The sequence below is a fragment of the Talaromyces rugulosus genome, chromosome I, assembly GCF_013368755.1.
Source record: "Talaromyces rugulosus chromosome I, complete sequence".
Taxonomy (NCBI): domain Eukaryota; kingdom Fungi; phylum Ascomycota; class Eurotiomycetes; order Eurotiales; family Trichocomaceae; genus Talaromyces; species Talaromyces rugulosus.
Window position 1 is genome coordinate 4,852,770 of NC_049561.1, and position 19,058 is coordinate 4,871,827.

At 46.8% G+C, this 19,058-nt stretch overlaps 10 protein-coding genes across 10 annotated transcripts; 5 read left to right on the plus strand and 5 right to left on the minus strand.

Moving 5' to 3' along the window:
• Positions 1-575: 575 nt before the first annotated feature.
• On the plus strand, positions 576-1,872 carry TRUGW13939_01650 (uncharacterized protein; the record flags this gene model as incomplete). The annotated part of the gene is made up of 5 exons (XM_035484849.1): positions 576-647; positions 775-935; positions 1,028-1,090; positions 1,155-1,552; positions 1,610-1,872. 5 exons carry the CDS (start codon positions 576-578, stop codon positions 1,870-1,872), a joined length of 957 nt encoding a protein of 318 aa, XP_035340742.1.
• Positions 1,873-2,213: 341 nt separating this feature from the next.
• On the minus strand, positions 2,214-3,248 carry TRUGW13939_01651 (uncharacterized protein; the record flags this gene model as incomplete). The annotated part of the gene is made up of 1 exon (XM_035484850.1): positions 2,214-3,248. One exon carries the CDS (start codon positions 3,246-3,248, stop codon positions 2,214-2,216), a length of 1,035 nt encoding a protein of 344 aa, XP_035340743.1.
• A 1,447-nt stretch (positions 3,249-4,695) lies between these two features.
• On the minus strand, positions 4,696-5,684 carry TRUGW13939_01652 (uncharacterized protein; the record flags this gene model as incomplete). Its single annotated transcript, XM_035484851.1, has 3 exons — positions 4,696-4,726; positions 4,779-5,464; positions 5,526-5,684. 3 exons carry the CDS (start codon positions 5,682-5,684, stop codon positions 4,696-4,698), a joined length of 876 nt encoding a protein of 291 aa, XP_035340744.1.
• A 266-nt stretch (positions 5,685-5,950) lies between these two features.
• On the minus strand, positions 5,951-6,613 carry TRUGW13939_01653 (uncharacterized protein; the record flags this gene model as incomplete). The annotated part of the gene is made up of 2 exons (XM_035484852.1): positions 5,951-6,233; positions 6,288-6,613. 2 exons carry the CDS (start codon positions 6,611-6,613, stop codon positions 5,951-5,953), a joined length of 609 nt encoding a protein of 202 aa, XP_035340745.1.
• Positions 6,614-8,538: 1,925 nt separating this feature from the next.
• On the plus strand, positions 8,539-9,492 carry TRUGW13939_01654 (uncharacterized protein; the record flags this gene model as incomplete). The annotated part of the gene is made up of 3 exons (XM_035484853.1): positions 8,539-8,710; positions 8,758-9,194; positions 9,262-9,492. 3 exons carry the CDS (start codon positions 8,539-8,541, stop codon positions 9,490-9,492), a joined length of 840 nt encoding a protein of 279 aa, XP_035340746.1.
• A 380-nt stretch (positions 9,493-9,872) lies between these two features.
• TRUGW13939_01655 (uncharacterized protein) lies at positions 9,873-11,182 on the plus strand (the record flags this gene model as incomplete). The annotated part of the gene is made up of 4 exons (XM_035484854.1): positions 9,873-9,878; positions 9,964-10,018; positions 10,078-10,980; positions 11,031-11,182. The coding sequence occupies 4 exons, from the start codon at positions 9,873-9,875 to the stop codon at positions 11,180-11,182; spliced, it is 1,116 nt and encodes a 371-aa protein (XP_035340747.1).
• Positions 11,183-11,375: 193 nt separating this feature from the next.
• On the minus strand, positions 11,376-12,157 carry TRUGW13939_01656 (uncharacterized protein; the record flags this gene model as incomplete). Its single annotated transcript, XM_035484855.1, has 2 exons — positions 11,376-11,744; positions 11,795-12,157. The coding sequence occupies 2 exons, from the start codon at positions 12,155-12,157 to the stop codon at positions 11,376-11,378; spliced, it is 732 nt and encodes a 243-aa protein (XP_035340748.1).
• Positions 12,158-12,770: 613 nt separating this feature from the next.
• On the plus strand, positions 12,771-15,450 carry TRUGW13939_01657 (uncharacterized protein; the record flags this gene model as incomplete). The annotated part of the gene is made up of 4 exons (XM_035484856.1): positions 12,771-12,962; positions 13,022-13,186; positions 13,246-14,407; positions 14,468-15,450. 4 exons carry the CDS (start codon positions 12,771-12,773, stop codon positions 15,448-15,450), a joined length of 2,502 nt encoding a protein of 833 aa, XP_035340749.1.
• A 402-nt stretch (positions 15,451-15,852) lies between these two features.
• Positions 15,853-16,770, minus strand: TRUGW13939_01658 (uncharacterized protein; the record flags this gene model as incomplete). The annotated part of the gene is made up of 3 exons (XM_035484857.1): positions 15,853-16,101; positions 16,167-16,423; positions 16,479-16,770. 3 exons carry the CDS (start codon positions 16,768-16,770, stop codon positions 15,853-15,855), a joined length of 798 nt encoding a protein of 265 aa, XP_035340750.1.
• A 1,247-nt stretch (positions 16,771-18,017) lies between these two features.
• Positions 18,018-18,740, plus strand: TRUGW13939_01659 (uncharacterized protein; the record flags this gene model as incomplete). The annotated part of the gene is made up of 1 exon (XM_035484858.1): positions 18,018-18,740. One exon carries the CDS (start codon positions 18,018-18,020, stop codon positions 18,738-18,740), a length of 723 nt encoding a protein of 240 aa, XP_035340751.1.
• Positions 18,741-19,058: the final 318 nt, after the last annotated feature.

Here is a 19,058-nt window from a genome sequence, read left to right on the forward strand (position 1 = left end):
GTGGCAGAATCTGGTGATGATGCCTGAATAAGCTGGCGTCATATCAGTGTACGTATCATGCACTGCACAACCGCCAGGCATTGCAATTGCAGTTGCAGTTGCAATTATTATTGAGAGTACAGGAAGGATCATAATAATATTAATGTGTGTTGGCTATGTCAGGAAATAGTAAATGCCTAATAAACTCCATATTGACAGTGGCCCAGCAGCAGCATTAACAGCAGCAACATGAAAAACTGCAGAGTGCCAATAACCAATTAAACCCCTACTGTAGGTCTTTACATTATTATTTCATATATATAGTCATTTTTACCTACTCATTCATACAAAATCCACCATTATCACCCAGAACATTATTGTTCCGTGGTGTTTTCGTGCAGAGCCGCTAGAGGTCTCCGCCGGCCAATCAGCGGCGCGACAATCAGCGAAAGCAAATTCCATCCACGCCGAAGCTCCGGCTCGACTTCAACTTCACTTCACAGCCATCGATCGGTCCTTCTACCGCTCCTCTCCCCTCCTCCACCACCCTTGCCTCTGCCATACACCACGGAGGCTCTCGCCTACCATTAGCAGCAATGCTGGCTCGTTCAGTCCTGCGCACCGCGCCCGCGCGGGCCATCGCTCGTCAGGGCCTCCGTCAGAACTCGGTACGCTGCCACATCCACCCACACCCACTCCAGGCCACCCCAGGCCATTGGAGCCCGGGCGCATGTCCAATGGCTTCTGCTACTGCCATTGCCTTGTCTCGAGATCGTGTACTGACTGATTACCCAGCGAGCCGCTTCCACGACATCCGGTGCTGCTGAGAATGCCAGCTCTCCCTTCTACCTGACCGCGACCGCGACTGCTGCCACCATCGCTTCGATCGGCTCCGCTGCTTGGTACTACCATCTGTACGGCCAGGAGGCCTATGCCATGACCCCTGCCGAGGAGGGGTACGTTCTCCCCTTCTTTTCTGCATATTCGACATATTCGTTGCTATCGATAGTGCGATGGGGGCTGAGATCGCTGACAATTGCCTGAACAGATTGCACCCAGCCCAATACCCTTGGGAGCATGCCAAGTGGACCAAGACCTTTGACCACCAAGCGTGAGTATTGTCTTTATTCAAGAGTATTCCAGAAATCGACTCGTAAGCTAATAAAAATCACCAGTCTCCGCCGTGGTTTCCAGGTTTACCGTGAAGTCTGCGCAAGCTGCCACTCCCTCACCCGTGTCCCTTGGCGTGATTTCGTCGGTGTCATGCACACCGTCGACGAGATGAAGGTGATGGCCGAAGAAAACGAATACGACACCGAGCCCAACGACGAGGGTGAGATCGAGAAGCGCCCCGGAAAGCTCTCGGATTACATCCCTGCCCCATACAAGAACGACGAGGCTGCCCGTGCCGCCAACAGTGGTGCCTTACCCCCGGATCTGAGCTTGATCGTCAAGGCCCGTCACGGTGGCTGCGACTACATCTTCTCCCTCTTGACTGGTTACCCCGATGAGCCCCCTGCTGGTGCCTCGGTCCAGGAAGGATTGAACTTCAACCCCTACTTCCCGGGTACCGGTATGTATAATTTTCTTTTTCAACAATATTCTTTAAATATAAGCTAATATTTCATAGGTATCGGTATGGCTCGTGTTCTCTTTGACGGCCTTGTCGAATACGAAGATGGCACCCCTGCCACCACTTCCCAGATGGCCAAGGACGTTGTCGAGTTCCTCAACTGGGCCGCCGAGCCCGAGATGGACGAGCGTAAGAAGATGGGTCTCAAGGCCTTGGCCATTTCGGCCGGTCTTTTCGCCGTCAGTGTCTGGGTCAAGCGGTACAAGTGGGCCGCGATCAAGTCGAGAAAGATTGTCTACAACCCCCCGGTGCGACGCTAGAAGAATAACATGCTATTGAGGGATTCCTCACATTGCACAACAATCAACTGTCTTATGTCAGCTGATATCGATCAGAATCTCTGTATCTGTACGTTAAGATATCTCCTTTTTTTTTTTGAAGTTTTGTTTGAAACAAACGATTTGAAAAAAAAAAGGGAACAAGACAAACACCTCTCTTTGCAGGTATACATTGGGTGTGACCTGTACTCGTTGTATACATACTTAAAATAGCTTTACTTGAGGGCTTAGATTTCCTTTGTCAAATCTTTGATTGTCGATTTACTGCACTTTATTATTTCCTATTCAATTATATTATTTGTCTTAAAACTCTCCGTATTGTATCATACATCTCCGATTGTACGCTCGCCGTCTCCGAATATCCTGCGAAAGGAGCCATCGTAGTTGTTCCACACGGCTTTGAAGGCTTTTTCTTGGATACTCGCGAGCCATGGGGGCATTATACCTCTGTCGTCTGCAAGCACTCGCTGCAAACCCATCAGAGACAAGAGGAGAGGCCCCCATCTCGCCAAAAACAGCGCTTTCCCGATCTTCTGCCTCCATGTAGTAATCGTATACGGGCGAATACCCGCCAAAAAGTGCCTATAGTCCTGCGGAAGATCCAGCTCTTGGGCACCATTCATTAACAACTGCATATACCGCGCCGACGGCTGCGCGTACGAAGGGTCCGGACGCATCCGCGGGTCGTCGTGCGTGTTATCCGGCTTCCAAGGTGAAAGCAATGTTCGCGCTATAAACGGTGTCGTTGGATTTGTGTCCGGTGTGGGCTGCGACGAGTCGTACTGGTCTGGAAAGGGATAGCATTTGATAGTAATATCGCGATATCCATTTCCTCCTCCCTCAGTCGCGATTATTTTCGAGTAGTCTTCGAGTGTGACTTCGTAAACGACGCCAATAAGGGGCTTACACCAGCGATCCTTATGGTATTCGTGGTCGTGGGATACATCGACGAGGGGGACTTTTTCGTCTTGCAACGACGAGGAGGTTCTTCTTCTGTTGGCAGTTTCGGCGATGCACGCTTCAGCTTCAGCTGTTTCGTCTCGGTATCTTGCTGTCTCTTTTTCTTCGGCGGTGTTTGTCTCTGAGCGATACCGGCTTCCAGCAAAACAAGGCTCTATGTACGGAATCCCGGCCAGGTCAAACGTGAGCTTCAAGTCTGGCACGTACACATTGATCTGCGAGAGCGGATTGATGCCCCGGCGTCCGCGAAACGTCTCCGTCGAGAGATTGGAGCCATAGGCCAGGTAGAGCACTGTCTTTTGTTGTTGCGCATAATCTTCTTTTTCGGCGTCGGTTGACGCGGACTTTGTAGTCTCGGCGAGTCGCGCGGCCGAGATGCGAGGAAGACGGCACGCCATTTTTTTTATTTTTTTTTGTTAGATATTATTTGCAGGGAATAATAATAATAATGGTGCAAACACAGGCATCAAATGGCGTGATCTCGTTATTTATATAATAATAGTAAATATCATTAATGGTCACACCGACTCCTGCAGGATATTTATGCCCGGTCAGCAAATCGGCTGTCGTCGCTGCTGCCCGGATCTCGGCCGTTTTGGTGCGTATAATAACTCGGTTATATTGGGATTATCCATCAGGTTTCATTTTGCAAAAATTCTAATTGGTATCAGACTGGTGTCTTTAAATGCTAATTTGAAATTACATGTATATATCTCACTCAGACGAATTTCTTAGAAATGACGTCAATATTAATTTTAACTATATATATTTTGTACATGTTTAGTGATCCACTTGAAAGTTGAAATATTCAATATTGGATGTTTTCAAGAACTGCCCAAATTTGAGTTGACATACATAAATCCATTGGAATATTAACTGGTCAGCGAGTTAATTGACAGAAATCCCTCCTTCAAGTCAGGACTGACATGTATTCTATGTGAGAAACAACCGGGGTCATCATGATAGACCCAGCTGAAAATAGAAATTTATTAACAATGGTCAACAAAACACTGAAATAGCAAAAGTATTTAATATTCTGTGGAACATACGATATTGAAAGTACTTAGGTAAAAAACAAGACTTCCGTATTTTACATCATATCATGAGAAAAGCTGGTCTTCGCCAGAGCACATTCTCTCCACCACCAAACAGCAGACATGGTAGCGCCAGGCCCAATGATGGCATGTCCCAAAGCGATAAGTGCCGATACTCTCCTGACATTGGCATTTGTACGACCAACTCGTTTCAAATCCCACACAGCCATAACAAGCCAACCGTATGTGGCGATATAAAAACCCCAAAAGTCCACCATAAACACAGATCTAAGCCCTTCTCCGAACGGTTTTGCCTACGCAGAAAAATCGGGCCAAAACATAGATGCTAGACTCAGGCCAGGAGACAACGCGATTTTAGAAAGATAGTAGACATGGAGAGCTACACCCAGTGCACCAGTGATAACGTAGAGTTTCTTGAGTTCTGGGAGATCCGGGAACGTCTGCTTCGCTGTCCGAGGGGTGTGTGGAATGTCATGCGTTTTTCTGTAACAGTAACCTAAAATGCTGCAGAATAACGGAACTGACATTGGAGAGACCTGCCACAAAGATTCAAAATTCTGGATTGTGTATAGACTACTCCACGGGATGAACATAAGAATTGTAGGAAGCGTATAGCCAATGTTGACGGCCCATTTCAGAGAGATAGCGAATTCAGGCCGAACCTCGCGATTGAGTGGCTATGTTTCTGGTTCCGAAATGAATATATATATGGCATAGTATATCGGCATGCAAATCCCAACACCAATCCATTGGACAAATGCAATCCAAATCGTGATTCTGAAAAGGTTAGCTACATGACATAAAGACGGAGTGCTGAAAACCTACAGTGATATCGGTGTTAGCATGTTGCGTTTTCGGAATGCCTCTACACACCATACTGTTATACGCTGAACAAACATTCCTAGAAAGTACATTTGCAAAAGTCCCAAATTTGGATCCCAGTTATTCACGCCAGGCATATGTGCAGCTGTCAAGAACACAAGGTAGTCATCAATAAATTTTATTCCAATATACTTGCGTTTCAAGGGAAAGTCCAGATCGTAAGAGAACTTTCCGGTGGTTAAGATGCCTTCTAAATGGCTCCCGAGTCCATACTGACCGGTGCCGTAATGGACCAAACCAGCAATCGCCAAGTAGAATGCAATAAAGTACCACTTTTTCGAGCCCCGAGGCACTGGGATACTCAGAAGCTCATCTTTGTAAGGCACTAGTCGTGGAACCGGAGGCAATTTAGGGCTGTCCAGCTTCTCAGCGAGCGGCATATTGCGGGAGAAACTGAAGGTTACATCTTCACTGTCGATTCGCGGGAGGAGATGAAATGCTACAAGTTCATGTAAACGTGTGTCAAGTAGTTCAGCCCGCTGTTGCTCATGTGACTGTTCCTTGAGAGAATCCGTTCTTGTCTGATGGATCTTTTGGGTTTCGGCAAATACATCCTCGATCTGTTCCAAGGTAGGTTTGTCATCTTTCGACTTTGCAAGTGCCCTTCGGAGGGCGTTGACCAGAGTAGCTGCTGATTCGATATAGGCATTACTATCTTGACCTATAATTGGATGGAACTGTATATTTGTCAATACAAAAATTTTTTTTTGGTATAGTTATCAGTTATGTCGTGCTTACCTTGTGGGCAGCATCTCTAATTGTGATGATCTGCTTGTAGTACCACTTCTTGAAAATGTATTCTTCTAAAGGAACTATTCTTGACGATATTTTCCTGGCCACAAGGTCCTTGAATTTTATAGTTGGAGTGATGTTATCATTTTCTTTTTGAGCAAACATCAGCCTCTCGTCTTCCTTTATATAAGTGGGGATATCACTACCGTATACTCTTCGTGCCAGTTTAAAGAAATAGAACCAATATACACAGCCACCTAGACCACCCACAATAATATAGCACTGGTGTTTCTTTAACACAGAATTCGATGAGCCAGGCTCAATTCCACAGGGTTCTGAAATTCCAAAGATGCATCCAAAATCACAAGGGACAGCTAAAAGCAGACAAAAGAGAAAAGAAGTTAGTTAAAAACCGTTAAAAGAAGGCCAGCCTAAAATCCACCAGAATGTTCAGTGGGTGGAATCCACCCGGGTGACTGCTCATTCGCAATCCTCCACATCTCCTCTCTAACAGTGCTATGAATACCGTCCGCAGCAACTAGGATATCACCTGCGAAGAAAGAACCGTCCGAAGTCTGAACAAGCACGCTATTATTAGAAATTTCAACCTTCTGAACGTGTTTCTTGGTAAGGATCTTTTTCTTATCTTTGATATTGTCGTATAGTATTTGAAGCACCATCTGGCGACCCAAAAAGGTAATCGGGTAGCCATGTCTAGATGACAGTTAAGATTGAATTTTGTATAAAAGTATCATACTACAATCGCACCTCTCATTCATAGAATGGTTCATTCCTCGAAACTCTCGTATCACATCGCCTGAGTCGTCACGAAGATAAAACGACTCCAAAGGAGGACACAGATCTACAGTTTTCTGGAACAAACCGAGTTGGTCAAATATCCTGTTTCCATGTGGCAATAAACCGATACTTGCACCGACTTGGGGAGCAATGTCGGGATATGCTTCGAGAACGACAAAATCGATGTCGTGTAGTTGCAGCATGTTGGCTAATGTTAGTCTAGTAATGCTGCCGCCTCCAATAACAACTTTGAAACTGTCCTTGGAAGGCACTTTGGAATACGCTTCTGTTATCATTTACTATTGTTTTAAGGTTGAAAAAAAATCAATAAAGGATTATAAAAGAGAAGAAGAGGAAGAAGAAATTTATATCCTCGGTCTTACATATGTGAGCAAGCACACTAATGAATATGGTCTGATTTCCGAATATGCATGTAACCTCAAATTAAATAGTATATATGTAGCATCACTTCCTATAATTGGGCAGACATGCTCTCTGCAAAGAAATGCATGAGGCATGGGATATAGCTTCGGCAAACAGGGAAGCCAGTGGAACCGAGCCTATCGGCGAGTAGCTTCATCCTCGCGACTGTTAAAATAATGACATTAAATAAATTAGTCCTCTACTAGTTGGTAATGTAGCTCACCGGATTTTATTTGTGCCACCGGTAGTCCGGGTTAGATCTCATGTCACCCATGTCATCCATGTCACTAGGGCCATCAACCCTCTTTTCTAGTACATCCTGGTTTTTCTTTTTTTTTTTTTTTTAAAGATCGCGGCCTAGAGCGTTCCCACATAGCCAAATATGGAAAGTTTCCAGTAAAAAGAACTTTTCACGCGGAGTTCGCTCCATTTATACATACTTTGTGTCCTCCGGTGAATCATCAAAGAAAAATCTGGCGCTGCTTTTTCTTCATTGATTCTCTGATTCAGCACATCTCTGGTCTGATATCGTCGCTAAACTCAGGGACCTACCAAACAAAATAATAATTCCCAACTGTTTAGGGTGTGCGGGAACCGATAAACCAGAAGATACAAGCCTATACTCCTATGACGGCCAAGCCGATGATCTCGAGGACGTTCTAAAGAAGGAAAACGCAAACTTCAATGCTGTCATCATTAGCCATGATTGGGGCAGTGCCCTCGCCCAACGAGTCTCAAGTGCTATCTCCGCAAGAGCTATCTATGCAGCGGTTTGATTCTTCTCAACATGTGGTAAATAGTTCCATCGAATGAGCCGTTTGATCTTGATGTCGTCAATACCATCACGGGATAATGGAGTCTGGTTTAGATTGTACGTTGTATACAGCTGATTTGTACATCTGCAAAGCCGACGCAAATCCATCGGTCTTGAACTGGTGTATAAATCTGTCTTTCCATTCTGATTTTTGCGCATATAGTTTTAATGGCACTTCCTCCTCGTCTCTGAGAATAAATTTGCGCATAGCACCTGAAACGCAGAACACCTTTTGCATCCAGTTTTCAGCGTCGCCGTGCAAGACTTGCCACATTTTTTCTAAGTGGCTATCCAAAATGTCTACTGCATCTAGTGACACGAAAAACTCCCAGTTGGCCAACTGTGGGTAGCCTAGCAGAACTTGAAAATTCATGTACCACTATTATTCATTATCTGCACTCAGGATGCCGTTTGTGTACCCGACATCATGATTCCAGCCAAGGAACCAAGGCCTTGTACCCAAGTTGAAAGAAGTTGTGATTCAGTCTGCGCACTGGTCGCCAATGGAAAAGCCCGATGAAACAGCAATGCATATTAAAGAATTTCTGGCGGACATAATCTTATCCCATTAAAATTTGTTGGTAGTATCAATGAAAGTCAAATTTAAAGGTGAGTTAATTCCAGTAAATATCGGAAATTTCAGATATGGTTTAGTTTACCGATTTCGCATTACTTTGTTATACTTAGTAGATCTATATCTACACAGACAAAGGGTTTCTCATTTTACTTTTATTAATTTGAGAAGATGAGAATCCCCCAAAATTAATTAACAGTAATAGTATATAAGGCCTACCTCTACACATACCCGCTGCGGGCGCGCCTGGCATCAATTATCACCACAGCGCGTCCTCAAGCGTTGCCTGGACACTCTTTGTTGACACCCCTCACAATCACACTGAAATTTATATCCACTTTCTTTTCTATCTTCGGTCCCTGGCAACCACATGCAGGATCAGCTTGAGGATTCAATCCACCAATGTCAAAATGAATTCCTCCACCAATACACCGCAGCACTCGAGCAGTCGATCAAAAGAAACGGCAGACAGCCTGCTGCAGTCGTTTCAAAGCTACGATCCACGAAAACGACCAGCTACTGCTCGCCGTCCCTCGATGCCTCCCTATCCAACAACCCCTGGAAGTCAGGCTGAGGCTACTGGTACGTCCGTTTAACCCAATAGAGACATGATCACTGACTTGCGATAGGAAATAACCAGACCAACTCACAGAAAAGCCCTCCAGCCACACCAAAAGCCACAGAAGCCAACTCTGCCGGGAAGCAGTCGACCCCTACCCCCAAAACCAGCAAACGACCACTGCGTACTCCCTTCTATGATGGCAGCAGTTCAGACGAGAGCACCAACACTCACAACCATGACTCGGGGGTAAAACGTCCACGACATCCTACGGCAGCCACCAGGCAGCCTGACCGGTTGTCCGTCGAGAACGGCAGAAATAGCCCGCTGTTCTTTCCAGACACTGTGCAAGACCAACCAATGTCGGCCGAGAAGCTCCCTATAACTCTCCCAAAGAAACCCCCTCCCACTGAGACTCCACAAGCTTGGCCACCGACCAGTTCTGCCTCTGCTGTGCAAGACAGTGACCGTCAAAGCGTTGTTCACAGGCTGTCGACCGAAAACAAGGTATGCAGATATACCCCTTCCCAAAGACTATTCCCTTAAAGGGTGGTTTTACTGACTGATATATAAGCGTGTGGCAAACGACCTCGCCCAGAGGAACAGCGCCTTTCTAGAAACCTTTCCCGCAGGAGGAAACGCCTATTTCGAGGCCAGGCTGGACGCGATCACCAAGGAAATCGTTGCTTTGCATCAGCAGAAAGTCGACGCTGTCAAGGCCGAATACATTGAGAAACTACAAAAGGAAATGAGCGAATGTCAGAAGATGATCAGCATGTTGCAAAAGGCAGAAGAGGGGTCGTGATGTTCTATTTTGCCATGTAATGAGCCAGAAGAATTGCTTTGTTTACATAGAAATACAGAGTAGAAGTAGCACAGTGAAGTTATTTATTAATTGACAGTATGTGATTTGACAGTGCGTCATCGGCGGGGCGGGGCAGATCTGCAGCTGCCGATTCGGCGGACTCGCACGTCCGACGTCGCTGTCACCACTTTTTGACCCAGAATTATTGTTTTTTTTTCCCTACGTATTTTAATTTTGAAGCTGTGACTCATCTTGGGACTAGCCATACTGAATTGGCCATATATAAACTTGACCACCTGCAAAGCCCTCCGCTCTGGCTCTGCAGTAGTGCTGCTACGTGGTTTTCCAGAAAATTTAGCTTCCCCCGCACTGTTGCCATCATGTCGGTGAGTCACACTCGCAACGAAACAATTGAAGATATATGCTTCGAATAGAGGCAATCGAAGACGAGCTGCTTTCTGACAGTCTTAGTTCTTCATTGACAATCCCAATGTCGGCAACGCTGAAAAACCCGAAGACCACCGCAGTATGTTGTCGCGTTTTCCACCAGGCCTTGATCAACGTTGAACCTAACAAGAAATATAGTCCGCGGTTACAACCCATTGACACCTCCAAACCTGCTTCAACATGAAATCGCCCAAACCGACAAGTCCAAGGCCACCGTGCTGCAGGGCCGTACTGAGGCCGCCGCAGTCGTCCAAGGCACCGATCCCCTGAACCGTCTGCTCGTGATCATCGGCCCCTGCTCGATCCACGACCCCGAAATGGCACTCGAATACTGCGACCGACTTCTCAAGCTCAAGGAGAAATACCAAGACACGCTCCTGATCGTCATGCGCTCGTACCTGGAAAAGCCACGCACCACAGTCGGCTGGAAGGGGCTCATCAACGATCCGGACATCGACAATAGTTTCAAGATCAACAAGGGCCTGCGCACCTCGCGCCAACTGTTTGTCGATCTGACCAACAAAGGCATGCCGATTGCGAGCGAGATGCTGGATACCATTACGCCGCAGTACACTGCCGACTGTCTGTCGCTCGGAGCCGTGGGCGCGCGCACTACCGAGTCTCAGGTGCACCGAGAGCTGGCCTCGGGCTTGTCCTTCCCTGTCGGGTTCAAGAACGGCACTGACGGATCTCTGGAAGTTGCGATCGATGCAATTGGCGCAGTCAAACACCCCCATCACTTCCTCTCTGTCACAAAACCTGGTGTTGTCGCCATTGTCGGAACCGTCGGTAACGAGGACTGCTTTGTGATTCTGCGGGGTGGTAAAAAGGGAACCAACTTCGACGCCAAAAGCATTGCTGAGTCAAAGGAGAAGCTGATCTCAAGCGGCCTGAAACCGCGTCTCATGGTGGACTGCTCTCACGGAAACTCGCAAAAGGACCACAAGAATCAGCCCAAGGTGGCCGCCGTGCTGGGCGAGCAGATTTCTGCGGGCGAGGATGGTATTATGGGAGTCATGATTGAAAGTAACATCAACGAAGGTGAGCCAGAAATGATATTCTTTTTCCTTTTCTCGATTTAACAGCCATAGGCAACCAAAAAGTTCCGCCAGAGGGCAAAGCCGGCCTCAAGTACGGCGTCAGCATCACTGATGCCTGCATCAACTGGGAAGACACCGAGACAGTGCTCGAAGGGCTGGCACAAGCTGTTGCAAAACGCCAACAGCTGCATTCTGCGCAGTGAATATAGAAAACACCACGAATGGCTCAATTTTAGGAGATGGTGATTGCGTTTGGTTCAGTTTTGAGCAAACATATTCGTTTCGGATTCCCGATCATTTTGATCAAAAGTAGTTTCATTAGTTTATGGCAAATATGTGATTGTTGTAAAAGCCATCTATCTACATGATGGGATGCACAATTACATCGGTGAAGACTCAAATCAAGCTCCCATTGCATCTCAACGTCTGGCCTGCTACCCAAGTGGTTGCAGCCATGAACAACACAGCATCTGCTATTTCCTCTGGTTCTCCCAACTTATTAAAAGGGGACTGTTTCTTGATCTCCTCAACCATAGAATCTGGCTTTCCTCTCCGAAACATTTCCGTGTCTGCGGGACCCGGAGCAATTGCATTGACAATGATGCCCTTTGGCGCAAGGTCCTTGGATAAAATACGTGTGATCTGTTCAATGGTGCCCTTGTTCAGACAGTATGGCAAGTGTCTTGGCTGAACTGTGTTGGAATGGCAGAGAGATGCGCTTATAAAAACTATGTGAGAGCCAGCTGGCATATGGGAGACAGTAGCCTGGCGTCATGGTTAGAAACAGATATCCAGCACCAACTGATATGACACACCTTGGCTAGAAATAGAGGCCCCTTGACGTTGACCGCATCCATCCGTTCATAGAGATCCTCGGTTAACTCCTCCAGATTGGCAAGGGGGTTGATGGCGGCACTTGGTATCAGGATATCAAATTTGCCAAATTTGCATATGGTCTGCTCAACTATAGAAGCTATTTCGCGTGTTGAACCAGCATCAGCCATAACTGCAAACACATTCTCATCGCCGAGGATTTTGACAATGTTGTCGGCAGCAACTGTATCAGGAGAGTAATTAATTGCAACTTTTGCGCCATAGGAAACGAGTTTTTCAGTAATGGCGCGGCCAATGCCTTTGGAGCCACCGGTTCTGAGTGCTACTTTCCCTGTGAAAGACATTCTCGGATTGAAATTATATCTTGAAGATGATAACTTTGAGGTACATACACGCATGCATGTAATTTATAGTCTTCTAATGATGTTCATCTGTATATCGCCCGAAAGAATTGCCTATTAAGGATAGTGTGGTTTACCTCTTGGAGTCAACTTGTCCGGCCGATGAATTGCCTGTCAGGGATAGTGGTATTCCTTACATCTCGCCCGTAAATTTAACTCTTAGGGACAGTCTTTGAAAATTAAGTAACTATTATTTTTTCTGAATTTTGTTGTAAACCATTGAGAGGAGCCTCTTCAAGCCAATCACAAGCAAGTCTGACGCTTTCTACAACTCGGCCGAAAGCGGCTAGCGCGTATGGTACGTACCGGGTCCCGCTCTCTGAGATCATCGCAAGATTCGCAACAACATTGACCTAGAGCAGAGCTCCAAGTCATCCATCATTGACAGCTGCCTATTGCAATTTGCATTCGCATTTGCTTCTCTGGCTACTGCTTGTGCATGTATATTTCTTTTTCTCACCCGCTCGCAAACAGAACCTTGCCGCATGACTCCGCGACGACATAGTACCGAAACAAAGCCCAGAAACGGTCTCTAGTCGCTGGACGCTGACCGACCATGGCATACGTCCTCGACAACACGAAGGTAGAGGGTGTCGCTGCCCCGATACTGCCTTCTGTCATGCAAAACTGGACGAATCCCGGCAACGACACCGGCCACTGGGGAGACATGACGAATAACAACCGGGACTTGGCGACGCAGTTTGTGATTAGTATTTCTTTGGGTGTGGTCGCTTTTTTCTCGTTTTGTGTATGCTGAACCTTCTGCTCTCCTTTTCCTTTCTATCCCACTGACATAAATACTAATAGTTCCTCCGGCCTAAATGGGCCGAGCTCTATGCTGCGAGACGGAGGCGACGAACTGCCGCTTCCTCGTTGCCTGATCTTCCAGATACGCTGTTCGGTTGGATCCCGGTTTTGTATAGAATCAACGATGAGCAGGTTCTCGATTCTGCAGGGCTGGATGCTTATGCGGTTAGTCGAGCTTGTTCTAAGGGTGACTAAATTTTCGTGCTAACTTTTAATGTCGGTAGTTTCTCTCGTTCTTCAAATTCGCCCTCCGATTTTTGTCTGCAACATTTGTATTCGCCGCAACTATCATCAGTCCGCTACATCTGCGATATCTTGGTAGAACGGGAATCCCCGGGGTGGACCGCCCTCCCAATGATGACGATGACACATTGAAGAAAGATCCCACATACCTGTGGATATACGTCATCTTTCCTTACTTGTTTACTGGCATAGCCATCTACCTGCTTATCCAGCAGACAGACAAGATCATTCAAATACGGCAGAAATACTTGGGCAGCCAAACATCGACAACAGACCGCACAATCCGGCTGGCGGGCATTCCACCAGAACTGCGATCGGAAGAAGCAATCAAAGAATACATTGAAAGCATGCAAATTGGAAACGTGGAGACTGTCTCGCTGTGTCGAAATTGGCATGAGCTGGATACGTTGATGGACGAACGCAAGAAGATACTACGACAGCTAGAGCGAGCATGGACGAAGCATCTTGGATACAAGCAGAATAAAAGGTACCACGATACACTACCCTTGGTACGGGCAGCGCGTGTCAGGTCGCCGAGTTTTGGGTCTGAGGCGGGAACGGAGAACTCGCAGCTTCTTGGAAGCGAAAATGGAAGGGTGCCTACCAGGACCACTGAGGATGGACGCCCAAAACATCGGATGTGGTATGGCCCGTTGAAGCTGCGGTACAAAAAGATCGACTCCATCGATTATTATGAGGAAAAGCTGCGTCTCACGGATGAGAGAATTGTAGCAGCTCGACAGAAAGACTATGCTACCAGTGGCCTCGCGTTTGTCACAATGGAGTCGACTGCAGCTTGCCAGATTGCTGTCCAGGCGATTCTCGATCCCAACCCTATGCAAATGGCAGCAACGCTTGCGCCTGCTCCGGCGGATGTCGTTTGGAAAAACACGTATATTTCACGCTCCAACCGGGTCTACCGGTCGTGGACCATCACCGCAGTGATTGGCTTTTTGACCGTATTCTGGTCTGTTCTCTTGCTGCCTTTTGTTTCTCTGTTGAACTTGAGAACTCTGCATGAAGTCATTCCTGGGCTAGCAGATGCTTTGGCACGCCATCCACTTGTGGGGTCTTTGGTGCAGACTTCGTTGCCAACTCTGTTTTGGTCCTCGCTGACTGTGGTCGTACCATATCTATATAGCTGTGGGTTTCTCTTTCCCTCTTTTTTCCAGTTTTTTCAATGCTAACTATTGCAACTGGTAGGGCTCTCTGACCTCCAGGGTATGACGTCTCGCGGGGACATGGAACTGTCCCTGATTTCGAAAAACTTTTTCTTTTCCTTTTTCAACCTGTTTTTGATCTTCACAGTGCTCGGTTCGGGTTCGAATTTCTGGGATTTGCTCAAACAAATTCAAGATACGTTCAAGGATGCAACCACAATCGCCTTTGCACTTGCAAACTCACTGGAAGGTCTTTCTCGCTTTTACATCAACCTGATTATTCTCCAGGGGCTCGGTCTGTTTCCCTTCCGGCTGCTCGAGTTCGGCAGCGTGATCATGTACCCGATCAACGTCTTGTCGGCGAAGACGCCTCGTGAGTATGCGGAACTTTCGACGCCGCCCATGTTTCGCTACGGATTCTCTATTCCGCAGACGATTCTTATTCTCGTCATCTGTATTGTGTACAGCGTGTTTCCAAGCTCGTGGCTGATCTGCCTCTGCGGGCTGATATATTTCTTCCTTGGACATTTGATCTACAAGTACCAACTGCTGTATGCCATGGACCACCAGCAGCACTCGACGGGGCGAGCATGGCCGATGATCTGCAGTCGCGTTCTCTTGGGGCTGGTATTTTTCCAGCTTGCCGTCATCGGATCCCTAGCCCTGCGCCAAGCAGTGACCAAATCATTGCTCCTTGTGCCTCTCATGGGGGGCACAGTCTGGTTCATCTACTATTTCGCGCGAACGTACGAACCGCTGATGAAATTTATCGCGCTGCGCAGTATTGACCAAGACCGGCCAAACGACTCTGAGAACGCACTTACTTCGCCGACGCTCGTGTCCCCTCCCTCTGGTCTCGACCGCGACTCGCTGCCTGTACTGATTGGCGGGCGCGAGATTGGCATGCGGTTGAAAAAGTACGTGAACCCGAATCTCACGGTTCCTTTGGACGGGGCGTGGATTCCGAGTAGTGACGGGTCGATTATGATTCGGCCGGGGGCGTATGGAGATGAAACTACAGAATAAACTTTTTTTTCTCTTTTGCTTTTCATTTGTTTTGGTTTCAAGGGATACTACTACATATTCATAATATCCGACTAATTCCTATTCCCTTGCTGTCTATAATATTTGTTGATAGCGTTGATTGAGATATCACCTCGTCCTGTTCAGCGTTACTTATACCCAGATTTAGACGCTCGATATATCGACTGTTCCAGATGTCAGATTAATATAATTGAATTGCGTTGAGACTGATATTGCGTTATAGTCCCTTGCATACATCCTCGCTTCTGTCTTTGTACCAGTTGACCGTTTGATGACGACTGTTTACAAGGGTTACCAGTGAAGGGGGAACTAATAAAGGTCCAGGAATGTTCCAGGCCAAGATCTATAACATGACGATATTTATGACTTGCAAGGGACTAATGTTCAGAAATCACCAATCCCACCCCCCGCCGCAAACACATGCCCTGTAATCCACCGGCTCTTCTCCGACGCCACAAACAGCACCACATCCGCAATATCCTCAATCGTGCCCATACGGTCTGCGGCTTTGGCTAGCTGTCTAGAAATTACCTGCAGGTTGTTGAGATCGGCTTCGGGCAGGCCGAGCAGTGCGTCTGTCAGGACGCCGCCGGGAGCGACGACGTTGACTGTGATGCCTTTTTCTTTTCCGAGCTATTACCTCCTATTAGAATTTGACTGTATGAATGTATGAACTGGATTCAATTGAATGAACGTACTTCAGCAGCAAACACCCGCGTCGAATGATCCATGGCTGCTTTACTAGCTCCATACGCCGGTGCTCCAGGCAGGTACATGCGTGAGACGAGGCCGCCAATGTTGATTATACGGCCGCCGGACGGCATGAATGGCACGACTTCCTGTATCATGTAGACGGGGGCCATGTAGTTGAGCGTAAAGTCATCTTGGATCTGGCTTGGATCCATATCGAGCAGTTTTGTCGAGCTAGAGATGGTCGGGCCGCCGGCGTTATTCACTACATCTATCAGTACATATACTTTGTTATCCCCTAGATATTTGCAGTGGAATACCCAAAATATCAATCCTCCCAACCCCAAACCCATCTATCGCCTCCTGCACAATCTTGCGCGCGCCTTCTCGTGAGGTAACGCTGCCCTGGACTACGATTGCTTTTCCGCCGAGTTTGCGGGCTTGTTCAGCGACTTGCTGGGCGCGAGACGCACTCGAGTCGGAGACATGGTTGATCACCACCCAAGCGCCATTGCGCGCAAAGGCCAGGGCGATGGCGGCGCCAATGCCGTTTTCACGGCCGGAGCCGGTGATGAGCGCGACTTTTTGGGGGAGGGAGTATGTGTCTGGCATTATACTATATGTGATATAGAGTTGGATGGTTGTATTGGAAGAAAAGAGTGATCGGTGGGCTTTCTACAACATCTGAACTTGATGATTTGGCTGTATTTATAGACATGAGGAACGGATATAAGACATCAGATATGGACATAACAAGCTGAACCGGAAGATGCGGATCGTTGATATGTGGGATGACGCTGTTGCAACATTGAGACTTGGTAACAGTCATACAACTATAAACTTGTATCGTTACCGTTATGTTATTGCTACGCCCCAATGTGTATTGGCTTGTTATATATAGAGAAAGTGAAACTAATTTCAATACATTACCAAGTCTCACGATGTCACTACACTTCTCAATAGTGCATCAAATTCTTGCAACTTGTTGACCGTTTAATTTCTACATTGGAAACCAACACATGTGGATTGATAAATCTACGCAACAGAATATATATTCTAGTAAATGATTTCTTAGTTGTTGATCCATTGACCGTATGAATTCCCATCTGTGTACACATGTATAGTCTTGTCTCTACTCAACACAACCAATTCTTACCCAACTTCAATAACCACGGCGATATTCTTAACGCCGAATCCTACACGACAGCGCACGGAGTTTGCGCATGATTTCGTAAATAGTGATATTCAAGAATTAAAGGAGCAGTGCTAGTCAATTGATGACTCGCGGGTTTCTCCCGATATGGATTAAACGGTCCGGGTCTACCGTCCTGGGCACTCACTGTTTCACTCACTGCTCACGGTGTCGTGATTGCTCACTGAGTAGACATTGAAGGTTGCAGAAACTTCACCTAGCACGATGAATCGGCCCGAAAGTAATATGATGCCCGGCGGATTCTAAACCAGAGTCTCCACGCCGCAAAAGTGCGAACGACTGGCATATATAGCTATTTTTAAAAAGGCTTTAGTTCACTATAACTTGTAAGAGTCCTTCTCCCATAATACTCTAAGGACCGTTGGCAGAATATTTCAAAAGTCAGGTATTATTTAAACCGTGGTAAACGAATAAATTTATTCTTTACGTTCAATTCCTGGTCTGCTGTCATCTTGCGTTGAGACTATCCCGTACGCTTGGCCCGTAGGAAGTACATTTCCGGAAGTGATATATGCAGGATATCACCGGCCCGGAAAACGCCAATACCCCTCTTCTTTTTTTATTGGGATTTTCATCCTGCACCGTTCCTGTAATTATTTTAGAGCTCTTTCATGTGGAACTGCGAATCTCAGCTTACAACATCAAAATGGCAAATCTTTCAGACTATTCTATTCTGTCTTTCGATGTTTATGGCACACTGATTGACTGGGAGGCTGGGATTATTGCGGCCGTACAACCTGCTCTGGATAAAGCTGGCTTGAAATACCCAAACCAGCATGTTCTTTCCGTGTACCAACCGCTTGAAAAGGAGCAGCAGGCGAAGATCCCGGATATGGCATACTCCAAGCTCTTAGCCACCATATTCCCTACCCTGTCTCATAACCTTGGACTGCCGAAGCCATCCGAGGACGAGTGCCGTATTTTTGGAGACTCAGTGGGTTACTGGCCCGCTTTCCCAGACACTATCGACGCCTTGAAACGCCTGTCGAAGCATTACAAGCTCGGAGTTCTCTCAAACGTGGACAAAGAATCTTTCTCAAAATCGAACGCTGGAAGTCTCGGGGGGTTCCCATTTGACCTTGTCATTACTGCCCAGGACGTAGGCTCCTACAAGCCTGATCTTCGCAACTTTGATGCCATGATGAAAAGGGTTAAAAACGAATTTAATATCGAGCCTCACCAAATTTTACAAACAGCCCAGAGCCAATTTCATGACCATCATCCGGCAAAGAAAATTGGCCTGAAATCGGTATGGATCGAGCGTCCGGGTGCTGCGATGGGGAACCTTGAGGAGACTGTCTATGATTGGAAATTCGACACCTTGGGTGACATGGCGGATGCATTGGAGAAGGAAAAATTGAGGAAATAATGTCATCTAATCTTCTCATGTCTCAAGAATTTTCTTGCTTTTTGAAGGCCGCTCTCAATGATAATTCCAGCTTTAATGATACTTTCGCATATTGTATGTGATTTGCATGCGAAATTCAGAATCTTATTTCTTCTAAATGTCTAAATGAGTCATAGCTTGTCGACAAAATTGAATTGAAACGAGGCAAGATACCATTTATCGAATAGATTGGTCCTCGGATAGCTCGTAACTGTCTTGTCAAATTTTATGTCTTGAAATGGGAATCGAGCCATGGATCCTTTAAGCATTAGCGCCTCGGCACTTGCCGTTATTACCGCC